The following is a 15,504-nucleotide window of genomic DNA, read 5'->3' as shown; positions in this document are numbered from 1 at the left end:
CTCAGGGGCCACACTTGGAAGGGAATATTAACAATTTTCTTTTCTTTACAAAACACGACTTTTCCTCTTTCATTCCCTCACTGCATTATTAACTGCATGTTTTCTCTCTTTCCCCTATTATCATATACTAAGATTTGCACTTTTTCTCTCTTCTTGAGTATAGTTTGCTAGTGATGAGGGGGTCTTGGCTGAGCCCTTTGTTTATGCTGGTGTTAACTTTTAGCCCAGTCTTTGCAGAGCCTTCTGGGGCTCGTGGCAAGTGCCCTGCTCGCTGCGATGTCTCCAAGTGCCCAAGCCCTAGTTGCCCCAGTGGCTACGTTCCTGATCATTGCAACTGCTGCCTTATTTGTGCTGCGGGAGAAGGTGATTCCTGTGGCCGCAAGGAGGACCCGCCATGTGGGGACAGCCTGGATTGCAGATACCCCATGGGCAAGCGCTTTGCCAAAGGGGTGTGCCAGTGCAAACTCAGCTACCAGGTGTGCGGTAGTGACAGGAGGACCTACGACAATGTGTGCCAGCTGAAGGCAGTGAGCCGCAAGGCTTTGCAGCAGGGGTTGCCAGCTGTCATCCAGATCCAGAAAGGAGCCTGTGAATCGGGTAAGACCATGCAGGGCACTCCTATGCTGAATACAGCACTCTCAGCCAGGCCCCCTTGGGTGATGTCAGCTTCTCAAAGTGCTCCAGCCAGGAGACTAGGTTTGAAGGAGGAATGCATGTGTGAATGTGAGGCCTTTAACTGCATCGTGTATATGAGTTGTCAAGTTAAGGACACATTTACAATTCAAGTGATCTTAGAGGGCTGAAGTGCTCAAGAGACTGGAATGAGATAGAGAGATCTTATCAGTTCAACTCCTGATCTAGTCAGGCAGTGACTACAGATCTAAGCCAGGGATTCTCAGCCCCGGTGCTATGGGATCCTGGGCTCCCTTGGGATCCTTTTAGGGATGCTGGGGGATGCTGCACAGTGATAGCACTGTTAGGTTTGCAAACACAATTTTCAAGATGAAACTTATGATTTCAAGTAAGAATCTACAGTGGAAAAAAAAATTGGATCTTTTGTGGTCTTTTTGAGTACTTTGCATTAGAACAGTTGGTGTAATGTTTTTCCATAGTCAAAAAGGAATGAAAACTAAGAGCTGGCATTTTTCTGAAGGGCGCCTTGAGTCTAACGAGGTCTGTCTTGAGTCTAAAACAGTTCAAAACCACTGATCTAAGTAGTTTGCAGCTTATGTGAAATGAGCTGGACTGTTCAGGCCTGCCCCAGGTGATAAATATGGCACTCACTAATTGACACTGGTTGACAGGACAGTTCCCTGGACTGAGACCCAGGAGCATTGTGCTTCTGCTGTTAAGGTACTGCATGAACTTGGGCAAGGGTCTTTCTTGCTTGGTTTATACCTGCATGAAATGTGTATAATGCAGTCTCAATTTGAAAAAGCTCTTTGGGATTTGCAGATGAGTGCTATATAGAAATGATCTTAGTATGCTTGCTATTAGTAATTCCAATTACAGGTCAAAGGTGACATGGTCAGTACAGTATAACCCTTTCATCCTTAGAAGTGGTCCCAACAAGTCAGGGTTGAGGCACATTAGTAGGGAAGAATGCCAATGTTTACTCTCCTGCTGCCAGTGCTGCACTTGTTTTATAAAATTAATTTCACTATCCAATTTTTATAGCAAAGTGACACCCACAAGATTCATGAACAGACTGGGACTCCTTTGCCCCAAGTACTGTACAAACAGATCTGAAGACACCACAGTGTTTACAGTCTGGTGCCTTTCACGGTGACTGCATTAAGAAAATTAAGTTTTTTGACCTGGCAGACACCTGTAGAGAGAAAGCACTTGATGTCTGTAACAAAGCAAGAAAGAAATAATCTGGTGCAAGTTTAAATATTGCATTTTTCTGTCTGATTGGAACAATGTACTAGTGTCCCTCTACCATACACTCGAAAGCCCCCACAAGTCAGCGAGCCTTTTGTGTATTGAGGTGCAAGAGAGCAAAGGTACCAGGATACCTTTAGAATGTGATATGGTATTGGGACCTTTACCTGATCTGGCATATTGTAATTTCTGCTAAATTCAAGATTGATTTGCTAATTTCAAAGATTTTTGGAGACAAATTATTGATTTTAATTACAAATAGGAGTTGCTTTACAGGAAGGATCCCTTTTATTGGTGCTGAAGTTAAACACATCTAATAAAAGAGTTACCTGTTTCCGTGTACACTGTTCCAGGAAGCATCCCTGACAACTGCACTATTATGGCTAATGGGATTATAAATCAAATGTCAGGTGAAATGTTAGCAAACCCTCTGTTCATTCAGACAGCAATAGTGTTGTAAAGTCCAGTAAACCGTGAGCAGACAATTCATTGGGAAGGAATATAAAAGGAGTGTTACCTCAACTTTGATAATATTTCCCTAGCTCTTAAAGTGCTTTATAAAGCTGATCAGTACCATCATCCCAAATTTATGGACGGGGTAAACAAGGCACAAAGAAATGAAGAAATGTGTCCAAAGTGTCACTTGGCAGAAATGAATGCTGAAACTAGAAGACAATTTCCCATCCATTGCACTTTCCTCTGATTCCTTCTGCCTCTCTTTGATTTTGTAGCTGTAAAGGGCTTTTGTCTGCTCATCTGAACACATAAAGCTATTAGCTTTGGCACTTTTAACATTTGGTTGGAACTCATTCACTTAGAAACATATTTATCTGAAATTCTCATGCTATACTTTATCTAAGGGCTTATAGAATGATTTATTTTCAGTGCATATGGCATTTTCGTCATGAAATCCTCCTGAGTTTACTGTAATATGCTTAGGAATTTGGAGCAGTGGGATAGAGGTTGCATTTTTTCAAGTAACGATTTGTGTTCATTTTGTTTTGGCTTATTTTTTGACCCAGGAAACCTCAGCTCAGATGTAGCATCTGGTTTTCTGTGAAGTTCTGATGTTTTACTGAATTCTACAGCTGCGCAAACTGAACCTCAAAGAGACCAAGTGTCTTGCCCAAGGTCAGACTGAGGCAATACTGGAGTCGGAAATAGAACTCAATTATAGTACTTCTTAAAACAATAACATGCAATGGCTGTAATAAGAGGTTTTAAAAGAGAAGTGACTGTTTTAAATTACTGTCACGTTTTCACATTTTCCCTATTTGTGCAGGGATTTGAGCTGCAGGCAACTCAGAAGTTGGAGACCTGGTTCTACTTATCAAGTGGATCCACTTTTACCCCACCATGGTCTGGGACAGCCATTGCATAAAACAGTTTGACCCAAATCAGTTAAGTTGGATACTACATTCAACCAGATTTAGCTCAAACTGGTTTCAGCCATTTTCAAGCTGATTTATGTGCACTAAACATCAGTTCTGTTACAGGTTTAAACCAGTGCCTGATCACTTAAACTGGTTGATGTGTAATATCTGTCCCTAGCCCATGTGTACATAGAAAGTATCCAAACTGATGATAGCTCTCCCGTGTGACAGGCCTTATTTACAGGGCACACCAGCCTGTTGCTCCTTTGCATTTTGAGAGGTCTGAGTTGTGCAGGTGAGGTTAGGCTCTGACTCTAGGAAGCTGAGGTAGGCACAGCAACACGAATTCCACTTTCTAGCCACATTAAGGCTGTAGGAAATGCAGCTCTATAAAAATAGAAGAGGTAGGAAGGAAACCTTGAGAGGAAAAAACATCACCCACTTAGTTTTTCTGGGTGCCTCCCTTTTTTGTGGGCCAGTTTTCTTCCCTTCTAACACTGGAAAGTAACATGAAGGGCAGCACAAACTCTTATACATGGGTGAGCCAAATCCAAAAAGAACTGGCACATGATGAAAGGAAGGGAAGTGGGGGGTGTACATATACCATTATAACATTACTAACTGCCCTGAAAACCCTTACACACATAAGTAGCTTAATGTATGCAAGTATCTCCATTGACATCTTTGGAACCACTTGCAGGACCTGCAATCAGGATTATCACCCGAGATCATTCTATAACAAGTCATTTGTTACTGACTTGGTACAATACAAATTATTTTTTCCCCCCTTAGCAAATTAGGTCTTGGTGTAGTAGTTAATTTTTAAGAAGCCATGTTCTGGCAGATTTCCTATCATGAATGGAAAAATACGAGCAGTTAGTTTTTCTGACTGCCTAATGTGTAGCTTGATGCTTTGTGGGAAATAGATACTCCTAGAACCCTCTTCTCCCTGCTTACCAAGCCTGTCTATAGTTAAATTTAAATGGTTGTGCCTCCCATTAAAATCAGTCAGGCCAGATACCTGACGAAGGATTTGTAAGATTAGACTTCAGTTTGGTTTACCTATCCTCTTTTTTTTTTTTTGTACTTCTCATACCAGTCTTTTTTAGTTTAATCCATTGCCACTCGAAATGTATTTCATAGAGCTCCTAGGAGTTTGACTTCTTGACAGTGTATTCCCATTGAAGCCATGATCCCCTCCAACATCAGCATCACATTTGGGTTTTGTCTAAACAGTCCTGATGTCAGAAAAGGATTAGGATTTCATGATCTGTGGAAAAGTAGTATACAGTGGGTATATTTATGAAAGACCTTACTATTACGGGAATACATTTAGTGGCACAAATGCAAGTAAGAAAATCACAGAACATAAGCAGTAGCCTAAGCAAGCAGAACTACTATTAAACTAATAAATGACAAAGCTCCATATAAACAGATAACGTTGCAAGAGTTGCCTACAAGGCCAAGTAGTTCTTTAAAGGCTTGATTTAGAAGCCACTGCAAGACGAGTCCCATTTACTTCAATGAGACCCTAAGGTCCTGCTTCTGCAAAGATCACACCACAGGGGTTACTGTGCTACAAATGATCTGACTGAAGTCTCTGGCAAAGGCTGCCCATGACATGATTACTCCCGTGAGTCAATCTTTGCAGGATCAGAGTTGATTAGAGCGCTGAAACACTTGAAAAAATGGCAATAAAAAATAAACTACAAAGGTATCCAGTGCTGCTCTTCCTGGGTTAGAGAGATTTACCAACTGCTTATAGATGTGCAGAATTGGGAGGGTGAAAATGGATAACTGACCATATAATTCAATAGATTTCTGGGAAGTTAGACCATGTGAGACAAGTACTAACTTTTTTTTATTTGTAATGGTGTCGTGAGAGCCTCTAAACTACCTTTCCTGTATATTTTAGTTAGGGGAGCCCATTGCAAAGTACTGGCTGGAAACATAAGCTGTAAGTCTAGGGCACATTCCTTTTCTGGTTGTTTTCCTTTAGTCTGAGACAGTTTTAAAACATTTGTTTTGAAGTCTTGTGGGTGAGAAGCGTAAATATTGTTTAGTGACAAAGGGAATATTTAGAAAATAACACTTTACTTTGGAATAAAACTTCTAATGAAAAAGAGGCCTATTGATGATTTTCGCATTGTTCCTGAAAGGGGAATAAATATTAATAAAGAATGAAGTTCTCGCTTTCTGAATCCAGTTAGCCAGCAAGCTCTCTTTCCTAGAAGGGATGTGCTAATCCATCCTTACTCTGCCCTCGTAAATGCTGTTATCACAGCTATAGAGTGACAAAGCCCATATCAGTGCATATATACCCAGCTATTTTCCTTTGTGCATGGAAGGCATCCATTATATAAACATATGGCCTGAACATTAAACTCACTGTGACTTTATGCTCAGTCACTGCATCCAACTTGATGTAAATGCTCAGTTCATAAGAAGATCTGCCACAATCCTCTCTTTCTAGCAGATGTTTCTATTTTTTAAGCACAGACATTATAATCTTTTGTTTGTCTTTCCTTTCTTTCCATGAAAGCACACTGGGAACGTTGCTTATCTCCAGTAACCAGTTCTGCCAGGTTGTGTTCCTCTGTTAGACATAATAATGTATCTAAATACATGGATCTTTTAAGTTTTATACTTTAAGTTAACTTTCTAAAAAAAAAAGAAGATCCAAAGAATGTATTTTTCCATATTTGCAAGATTCTAATGAGCACAGTATGGTTTATTTTCTTGTAAGGATTATTTTTCAAAAGGTAAAGACTAAGAGTCTGATTTTTCTCTCACTTATATTAATGAGCCATTTCTTCATATGGTGTCAGTTAGGGTAGCCCCTTTGACTGTAGGGCTAAGTTGAGACAGTCAAGAAGCCCAATGCTGAATTGATTCAATCTTTGCAGGTTAGTCTAACCAATAAGCAAGTGAACACATGTTCACTTGTGATTCTGGAAATGCAGCCGCATGCCTGCAGTGGCCCAGACCCGAAGCTGGGGTGTATTAGACTATGTCTCCCTGCTGCACTGGAACAGACAGCTTGGCCAAAGTTAGCCCTACCCTGTGGCGGGGAGGGGGGGGTAGGGGTGGAAGTTTGGGTTTGCTGGGGAGGTGCAAAACATCCTGGGATTCTGGGGGACTGAGTTAACTTGAATCTGGAGGGGATCTGGGACACAAGTTCAATAAACTAGTTTAACCTGAACCAGTTAAGTCTGATACTACATCCATCCAGGTTTATCATAAACTGGTTTTGGCCATTTTTAAAGCGGTTTATGTGCACTGAACTTCTGTTGTTTTATGGATTTGAACCAGTTTCTCTGGTCACTTCTACTGGTTTATGCGTAATTACTTTCCCTAGAAGAACTATGCTGGTTTATTCCTTTTGAGGATTCATAGTCATTTTATGGAGGTAACAAAACTGGTTGTTTCTCTACTCCTGATTTACATCAACATTAGTAGTCTCAAAATCAATCCCATCATCGGTACAGTTTAGGAACCCTAGAAGTTATGAAAGAAACTCAAAATCTAGTCCCTAGTATCCAGATTTAATGCTAAAATGATAACTTAGATTTGTAGTCATGTGGGGGTAAGCCAAACAGTTCCTACTAATGGGATGCTAATAAGAAGAACCTGTGGTTAAATCCCATAAAGATAAAAATGTAGGACTAGCTTTCTAAAATAGGTCAAATATCAACAACTCCAATTTAGGTGCCTATGTACGTGTCTGGGAGCTGATGACTGCTTGGCACTTTTGTTCATGCAATTTTTGAAGATCTGGTCCTGAAGAATTAAGATGCATACAGATGTTCATCATGAGGCTCAGAAAATATAAAAGCAGTTGTGCCCCAAGCATAGTACCGGTACATATTTGTGCTATTTTACAAGTAATCTTCTGATTAAGTGTCTGCTTGGCATGGTAAATTTTGTTAGATTAATTTAAGGGATGGTCAGGAACATAAGGTAACAGATGTGATAAAGAGGACTTGTGAAAAAATTCAGGAACTCTCAGTAGGTCAGTGGGTCAATTGATATAATGGAGTTCAGCATTTACACTCAAACTCCACCAGAGGTCTAGAGCTGTAAGAAACACAGAGATATAGTTAAGAAAAAAGATTCAGAGGATACTGTATGCTGTTTTAGTTATACAATTGTCACTACCACCACCACTACCATTACCACCAACACAGGGTAGATGCTAGAATTGCAAGAAGAACAAAGAAGGAAGGTGAGGATTTCATTGTGGACTTATTTTTCCATTTGATGGAAAATACAAGAAAAGGTGGACAAATAAAAACAGTTACAGCAAGAACTGAAGGAAATCTGGGCTATGGAAAGCATAAATCCAGTTGTGTGTTTTGATCTCACAATGGGGTACCAAAACACTGTATAATTGGAAATTAAATGTATTATGAGAGCACGAGTCCTTCAGAAAGCAAAACTGATGGGATTTCAAAAATTTTGAGGAAGCTGATAACTTTCTAACCTTGCAGATGTCTTGGTTTAGGTGGACCCCATTTGGGACTGCCTCCTACTTGACTTCTCAAGTAGTGTATCCCAATGGATAGAGCAATGACTTGGGACAAGTTCAGTGCGCTATTTCTCACTCTGCCATTGACTTGCTGGGTGATAGCAGGCAGGGCAGTTATTCCTTACTGTACCTTAATATCTCCACCTACAAAATGGGGATACAGATAATGAATTCTTTCATAAAGCACCATGAGATATACTGATGGAAGGTGCTGTATCGGCTTAATGCATTGTTCTGATCAGAAATTCAAGTGTGGTTCAAAATCTGGGTGGAACTTTCAGTTACCGTTTCTTCTCTCCAGCCATAAACCAAATCTTCCCAGGGACTGAAAGTAAGGTTTTCAGAAGTCCTCAGAGGCCGCATCTACATGAGTGGAGGACTGCACAGTTGTTACCGAGCAGTCATTTAGTACTTTTATATCCTAGTACTAAATGACTGTACAATAAGTGGCGTTACTGCACAGTAGCATCCTGCATGTTTTTTTTCTGTTTCAACTGTACAGTAGTGTCGCATCATGGTTAGTGCCCCTCCCCCCCGCATTGCTACTGCACAGTAGCTCGTTGCTACTGCGCAGTAGCATCTCATGTAGATGCAACCAGAATAAGCTATCAGACTTAACTGGGCAGTTTTGTGTCCTGGACAGTGGCGGTGCTTGGGGCTGTGGTGGCTGGGATAACGGTGAGAGCAGCAGTTGGAATTTTTGCACCCTCTTCCCCAAGTTGGCATCCAGGGCTGGTGCCTCACTCGCTCCTCAACCTCCCCCCTTAAGTTATACTACTGTCTACTTTAGCAGAAAAGTCTTAAGAGAGCACTGCACCGAAGTGCACAGTTTCTTGAGAACATTTGGCTTCAGACAGTTCTTGTTGCTAACTTTCCTTGTCCATTGGACTGCTACCTCTTTAGATGCAGCCTCTCTACTAAACCAAGCTATTCCTCTTTACTTTGAGTCTTTCTGTCCTGCATTTTATTTCTGGCCATCTTATTTCTCTCTCTCAGTCCTTCCCCCTGACTTTACCTAAGAAAGAGATAAAAATAAACACATCACCAGTTCACATCACAAAAAATAAATACATCACCCCAGTGTTTGTGGGATGTGAGGGAGGGTGGGAGGTGTGGGGACTCCCCCCTCCTCCCCCTATGGTGCGCAGACCTTGCCAGCAGAGGCAGCAGGAGCAGCAAGTGGGGGAGCTTATACCCGGAGCAAGCACTGCTGCCCAGTGGCACATGGGTCCAGCTTGTGCTGTACATCATGGTGAGGAGCACAAGACTTGCTCCCAGTCCTGTAGGTGGAAGGGCTGGGAGGGGTACAGTTCGTTGGTGGGCACTGTAGGCTGGATGAAAGTGCCTGGCAGGCAGGATCTGGCCCGTGGCCCATATTTTACCTGCCCCTGAACTAGAGCCAGGCTTTGAATCATCCCTAGGGCTGGGGAGGTTGATGGGCAGTACTACTTATACAGCTTGGCCGAGGAAGAAAGGGACCAAAGTTGTTCTCAGAGTAATAAGTACTACCACTGTGTCATTTGTATTGGGTTGCCTCTGCTTTTCTTTGTCCGTCTCCCCTCTGATTCCCCCTGTTACTCTTTGTTTTGTTTTCTTCCTGCCCACTCCTAGCATATATTTGCTTCTCCTCTGCTCTTCACATTTTCTCCCTCCTTCCCAGGATCACAGCTGTAAAGCTGATGGTACTCAGTTGTGTTGCTTCCTCACTGGCTTTGCAGGAGCAATGGTGGGAAGCTGGCTCATCCTGCTGCTGCTGAGGAGTCCTGCGTTCAAGAACCTAGGCACAGTCCCAAAGGATCTATTGATCAACTGGCAGAGTCATAGCAAGCTCCTTGAGCAAGTGGGGAAGGGGGGGTGGATTATGCTTACCACTGAAGACAGGGTGCGGGGAGAGCAGTCTTAAACTGGAGGCAGCTGTTACTGCTGCAGCTACTGGTGTGGGCTCAGGCTGCTGTAGACCTGCAGTACGGACCCCCTCAGAGCTGCCCCTCGTGCCCTGCTTGCTCCCCCACTAATAATGCTACTGTCAGCTGATGTGAATTGGTGTTGTCCTGCTGACTTACAAGGAACTATGCTGACTTAAGATCTATCTCAAAGGCTTACATTTTATCACAGCTCTGTGCCTAGTAACACCAACTGAAGATGTGGCCCACTGTCTTGTAGTGATTCCTGTTGACTTTTGCTAAGAAAACCTGATGACAGTGTTATGTCTTGTCAGGACACTAGTGGTGTATATGTAAGTGTTTAAATTCTTGTAAGCAGATTTCATTGAAGCCAGATACACTGCACAGTTGCCTGAATTGTCTGTGATTTGGAGGTAACATAAATCCTCCTTGCCCAGGAGGTAAAATAAATAAAAGTGTGCACTGCTTATATTTGAGTGACCTACATGATCCCTGTTTGCAGTGGCTCTTTTAAACACGGTACTACAACAAGAGTATACACTTAGAGACATTTTTCAAGTGCGTGAGAACATGTATAAGAAGAACAGGCTGCTTCCAACTCGGCCAAGTTGTTCCATCTGCTTATACCATACCATATAAATTCAGCTTGCTGAATGTGAGTGTGTTTTCCACTAAAAGCAAACCCCATGTGGCATTCCAAAAACACAAAAAGCCGCAGCTGAGTGTTACTACTATGAAGGATCTGTGGAGAAATGCCTAATTGTCTTTCAGTTGCCTTAATCTGTAACAGGTTTCTTTCCTCATGGCCTTGGAACTCCTCCCTAATAGTCACATTGTCACTGTATCCATTACATTCTACACCCGTGTTGTACCAAAAATCTAAACAGCTTTATGGTTCATCACCAGGAATGCACGAGCTAAGCTGCAGTGTGCTGATTGCTCCAGTTCCCTTGTTCTTGTTTTATGAGACCAAGAAAACAGAAGCTCCAAATATACCATCCCTGTGTACCACTGTTTTGTATGTATGTGTCTATCGCATTCTGATTTATTAGTCTCCTTTTAAACTGAACGATACTAGTCTTTTTAATATCTCTTCATACTATATTTTTAAAAATCTTTCATCATTTTAATCTAAATTGCCTCTCACGTGCACATACCCTGTATAAACGGATTAACCAGTGCTGTACACTTTTAAATTGCAGCATACCATTAAGCTATATGTTGACACGCAAACATTTTCTACTTTATCTTTAAGCCTAGTCCTTACTCATCCTTACATCTTGTGGGCTCTTTTGGCCACAGCTTCACTTTGGGTCAAGGCCTCCACTGTGTTGTTAACATTGATGCATAGATCCTTCTCCTGATATGTTATAGTTAATTTAGCTGTATCATATCAGGAGATGTATGAATGGTTTAACTTATTTCCCTCCAGTGGGCATTAGTCTGCATTTGTTATTACTGAATGTTATCCATCTTTCTAACTTGGTGAGATCCCTTTGAAGTTACTCACAGCCCTCCCTGGACTTAAGTCACTTTAGATAACCTGTACATTTTGCAAGTTTCCTATTAACTTTACTTTCCAGTTAATTCATAAAAAATATTTTAAAAACCATGAGGCCTGGAATGAAAAACCCTGTACTTGCATTTTCCCATGATGGAAACTGATCACTGATCCCTGCCTTTGTTTCATATCTTTTGGACAGTGTTTCATTTATGACGGTACTTTGCCCCTCAAACCTTGGCTATTTAGCTTCTTTAAGGGCTTCTTGCAAGGGTCCTAGTCTTAAGTTTTTGAAAGTCTAAGTCAGCTGGTTCTTTATTCACTGAATGAGTGAATGTGTATTGACACATTCAAGCAATTCTGAGATTATTGGACACACTTTCCTGGCAAAAACCTTACTGATGAGACCCTCTCAGATCATGAATTCCCAGTTACTTTAATGATAGGGTGATGCTATTTCTCTGGTCACAAAATGGGATGCTCCAGCCACCCATGCTTTTCAGCATGCTTATCTGTCTCTGAGCTCTGGTCTCAGCAGAATGCACTGGGGAGAGAGAACAGGAACCCCAGACTCAGCTGAGGGGCATGAGGGAGAGAGTGAAGGCATCATGGGGCAGTCCCGTTTCCCTGGGCCTTCTGCAGAATATGGGACAAAAGTATTGGTTTGAATGTACCAACATGACCGTATCACAATAGTGATGTCTGGGACAGGCATTTAAATTGGGGCTGTCTCAGCAAAAATGGGATGTATTCACCCTGTTTAATAATAATCTTAAGCAGTTAACCAAACATAGATGTAAGTTTAGTTGTCTGTAATTCTCCAAATTACCTCCAGTGCTCACCTATAAACTTCATGGCCAAGATTATTTTGAACTAAGACCCAGTCAAATCATAGAGCAGTAGGACTGCAAGGGACTTCGAGAGGTGACCTAGTTGAACCCCCTGCCTGAGGCAGGATAATCCCTATCCAAACTATCCCATACAAATCCATTGCCTAACCTATTAGCAAAACTACACAGTTGTACTACATAGTACAAGAGGAAACGTTGAATTATTATTTTCCTTCCCTCCCCTGTCCCCATGTCCTTGTTTATCCCTGTCTTCTTCCTCAGTTGCACCCTCTCTCTTCTATTTTTTCTTTATACCTGATTTTTTTTCTCTTTCTGCTGTCTTTATCTTCTTATCCCTTTTTCTTTTATGTGTTCTTGCTCTCTAAAGCATGGAAAAATAGCTGTGGAAAGAAAGCAGTACTTTATCTGTGTTACTGCTAAGTTGTATTGACCAGAATCGGGGAAATCTAAAAATTTCCAGTAGTTTTTATCCTGAAGCACTATGTGAACCTAATTTAAAATAGGGCCAATTCATCCTTAAACCTGAGCCTGATCAGTGCAGGGACCAAGATGGTAACGTAAGGTGTTATTCTTCAATGGAATGAACCTTGATTTTATTGGAAGAGTGAGAAAATAGAGTCTGTTCCATTCTTCGTCCATTTATTGTTTTCTAAGAAAGCCTACACGTGTGAGAGTTGTGACAAAATTCATTCTGTCTTGTGTACAGAACCTACCAGCTCTTTCCAAATGTGGCACGAATCAAGCAGTCAGATGGAAATGTTTTCCTGTCACAAACTGCTTGTAGTTTGATCAACACTTGACCCTTGTTTAGGTGTTATAACTTAGTCTAAATCCTTTGAGCCATCCTCTCCTTCCATTATTTATTTAAAATCATCAGACTGTGTATGAAGACTGTCCAAGCAAGGTAGCTAAAGAGGTAACAGAAAGCTTCTGGTGCTCTTCAAATAGAACCAGCCGCAAAAGTTGGGTTTATTTAGTTTGAGTAGCATGTGGTCTGTTCTGTGAGGAAGATAAGCTTGAACTTTATTCCTATTTCCATGCATATTCCTGTTAATGTAGTCCCTAACCCTACAATGGGACACATTGCCTGAAATGCCATTCAAGTGAACAGTACTCTCTAATAGGATAAAAATCTACATAAGTGTATTCCTTTGGGACTGGAACATTAATTCATAGATTCATAGTTTGTATAGTCGGGATGGACCACAATGGATCATCGTGTCTGACCCCCTGCCCCTGGCTGGAAAGAGGACCGAGATCATATGACCCCAGCCAGGTGACTATCTAGCCTCCTCTTGAAGACCTCCAAGCTAGGTGATAGCACCACCTCTCTTGGAAGCCTGTTCCAGATCCTGGTCACCCTTACTGTGAAAAATGTGTTCCTAATGTCTAACCTAAATCCACTCTCAACTAGTTTACACCCATTATTCCTAGTTACTCCCTGGGGCACCCTAGTAAACAGTGCTTCCCCTATTCCCCGTTGACTTCCCCTAATAAATTTATAGGTGGCCACAAGATCTCCCCTCAGCCATCTCTTGTGAAGGCTGAAGAGATTCAGCTCTCTCAGCCTCCCCCCGTAGGGTCTATCACAAAGGCCACTAATCATGTGAGTGGCCCTCCTCTGGACCCTCTTGAGATTCCCCGCGTCCCTCTTGAAGTGCGGCACCCAAAACTGGACACAGTACTCCAACTGCGGCCTGACCAATACCGCGTAGAGGGAGAGCATCACCTCCTTTGATCTATTAATCATGCACCTGCTAATGCACAATGAAGTGTGATTGACCTTGTTGATGGCCTCGTTGCACTGCCTACTTATGTTAATCTTGGAGTCAATTATGACTCCAAGATCCCTCTCTGCCTCCGAGCCGCTGAGAAGGACACTCCCCAACCTATAGGTGTGCTGGGGGTTCCTCCTTCCCAGGTGGAGGACCTTACATTTATCTTTATTAAATTGCATCCTATTTCTCTCTGCCCATTGATCCAACCTATCCAGGTCAGCCTGAATCTGCTCCCTGCCCTCCGGTGTACTAACTTTGCCCCATTAACTTGGTATCATCAGCAAACTTGGAGAGGGTGCTCTCCACGCCCTTGTCCAAATCGCTGATGAAGATATTGAAAAATATCGGTCCGAGGACTGAACCCTGTGGGACCCCACTGCCCACCTCCCTCCAGGCCGAGAAGGAACCATCCACCATGACTCTCTGGGTGCGGTCCCTAAGCCAGTTGGCCACCCACCTGACCGTGTAGGCATCCACTCCGCAGTCTGCTAGCTTCCCAATGAGGATAGGGTGCGAAACTGTGTCGAAGGCCTTCCTAAAGTCCAGGAAGATGACATCAGCCTCGGCTCCTGCGTCCAGGCAGTGTGTGACCTGGTCATAGAAGGCTACAAGGTTTGTCAGGCAGGATCTACCTGTGACAAACCCATGCTGGTTTCCCCTCAGCATCGTTTCCCCTGCTGGGCCTGCACAAATGTGTTCTTTGATTATTTTCTCTAGCATTTTCCCAGGAATAGGGGTTTAATTGTTTAAGTGTGGACCGCTGGAACTGTTTCCAATCGTTCATTTACAAGAAGGTTCTGCTGTACTACAAAGTTTGAAAAACACAACATTTGCCATCATCAAATGTCTGGAATAGAATTTTCCAAAAAGCCACTGGAAAAAAACATTCCCCACGTCTGTTAGTTTTTTTGAAGAAATGCTTTGGGACAAGGGCTGTCTGCTATTCTGTATTTTTGCATGCCCATTGCAATGGAGTCTTTTGTTTAAATGGTCCCTAGATGCTGTTGTAATAAGTACAAGTGATTAAAACGTGAAGGCCAACCTTTTTGGCAGGCCCTGTATCCTACCCAAGTGTCAGTCCAATTCCTTCCCCCCTACTCGATTTATAGCTCTGCTTTTTGCTACCAGCCCTGTGCTGCCTAAGCTGCTGCTCTGTGTTCTGCTTCTTTCCCCATGCTCCCTGCTTGATCTGATGCTTTGCTTTCCACTCCCTGCCCTATATGCCACTGTGTTGCCTGCCTCCACCCCAGTCTGTCACATGCAGAGGCTGCCTGTGCCCCTGGTGGCTAGGGTGACCAACTTTTTAAAAAGTAAAGGTGGGACAAATATCTACCTTTCATCCCCACCCCCATCTCCTGGCAGTATGGCACAAGCAGAGCAGAGCGGGGGCAGTGGTGGGTTGCCCGCTGTGGGCTCAGGGCTCTGTGCCCTTCTGCCTTTCCCCCAGAAGCCCTGCACTGGCTGCGTGCCCCCTGCCTGCCTGGCAGCAGCTGGGGGCACAACTCCACACTACTGCCGTCCCCGCTGCTGCTGGGCGGGCAGGAGGTGCATAGCTAGTGCAGGGCTTCTATGGCAGGGCAGAAGGGCAGGAAGCCCCAAGACTGCAGCAGGCATCCCTCATTGACACCCACGCACAAATCTGGGGGTGCATGTGCCCCCCCATGCCTCCTCAGCAGTGCGCACAG

At 43.0% G+C, this 15,504-nt stretch overlaps 1 protein-coding gene across 2 annotated transcripts in view; it reads left to right on the top strand.

The window, feature by feature from the left end:
• The first annotated feature begins 6 nt into the window (after positions 1-6).
• The window catches only part of HTRA3 (HtrA serine peptidase 3), a 49,135-nt gene continuing 33,637 nt past the window's right edge, over positions 7-15,504 (top strand). For both annotated transcript variants that reach the window (XM_006017012.3, XM_014527162.1), the window contains exon 1: positions 7-597. In XM_006017012.3, coding sequence (XP_006017074.1) covers positions 174-597 — 424 coding nt within the window. In that variant the 5' untranslated portion in view covers positions 7-173. The remainder of the gene's footprint in view (positions 598-15,504) is intronic.

The sequence above is a fragment of the Alligator sinensis genome, unplaced genomic scaffold (assembly GCF_000455745.1).
Source record: "Alligator sinensis unplaced genomic scaffold, ASM45574v1 scaffold421_1, whole genome shotgun sequence".
Lineage (NCBI taxonomy): Eukaryota > Metazoa > Chordata > Crocodylia > Alligatoridae > Alligator > Alligator sinensis.
Note: the sequence above shows the minus strand (reverse complement) of the source record. Positions and strands in the feature narration are given on the sequence as shown.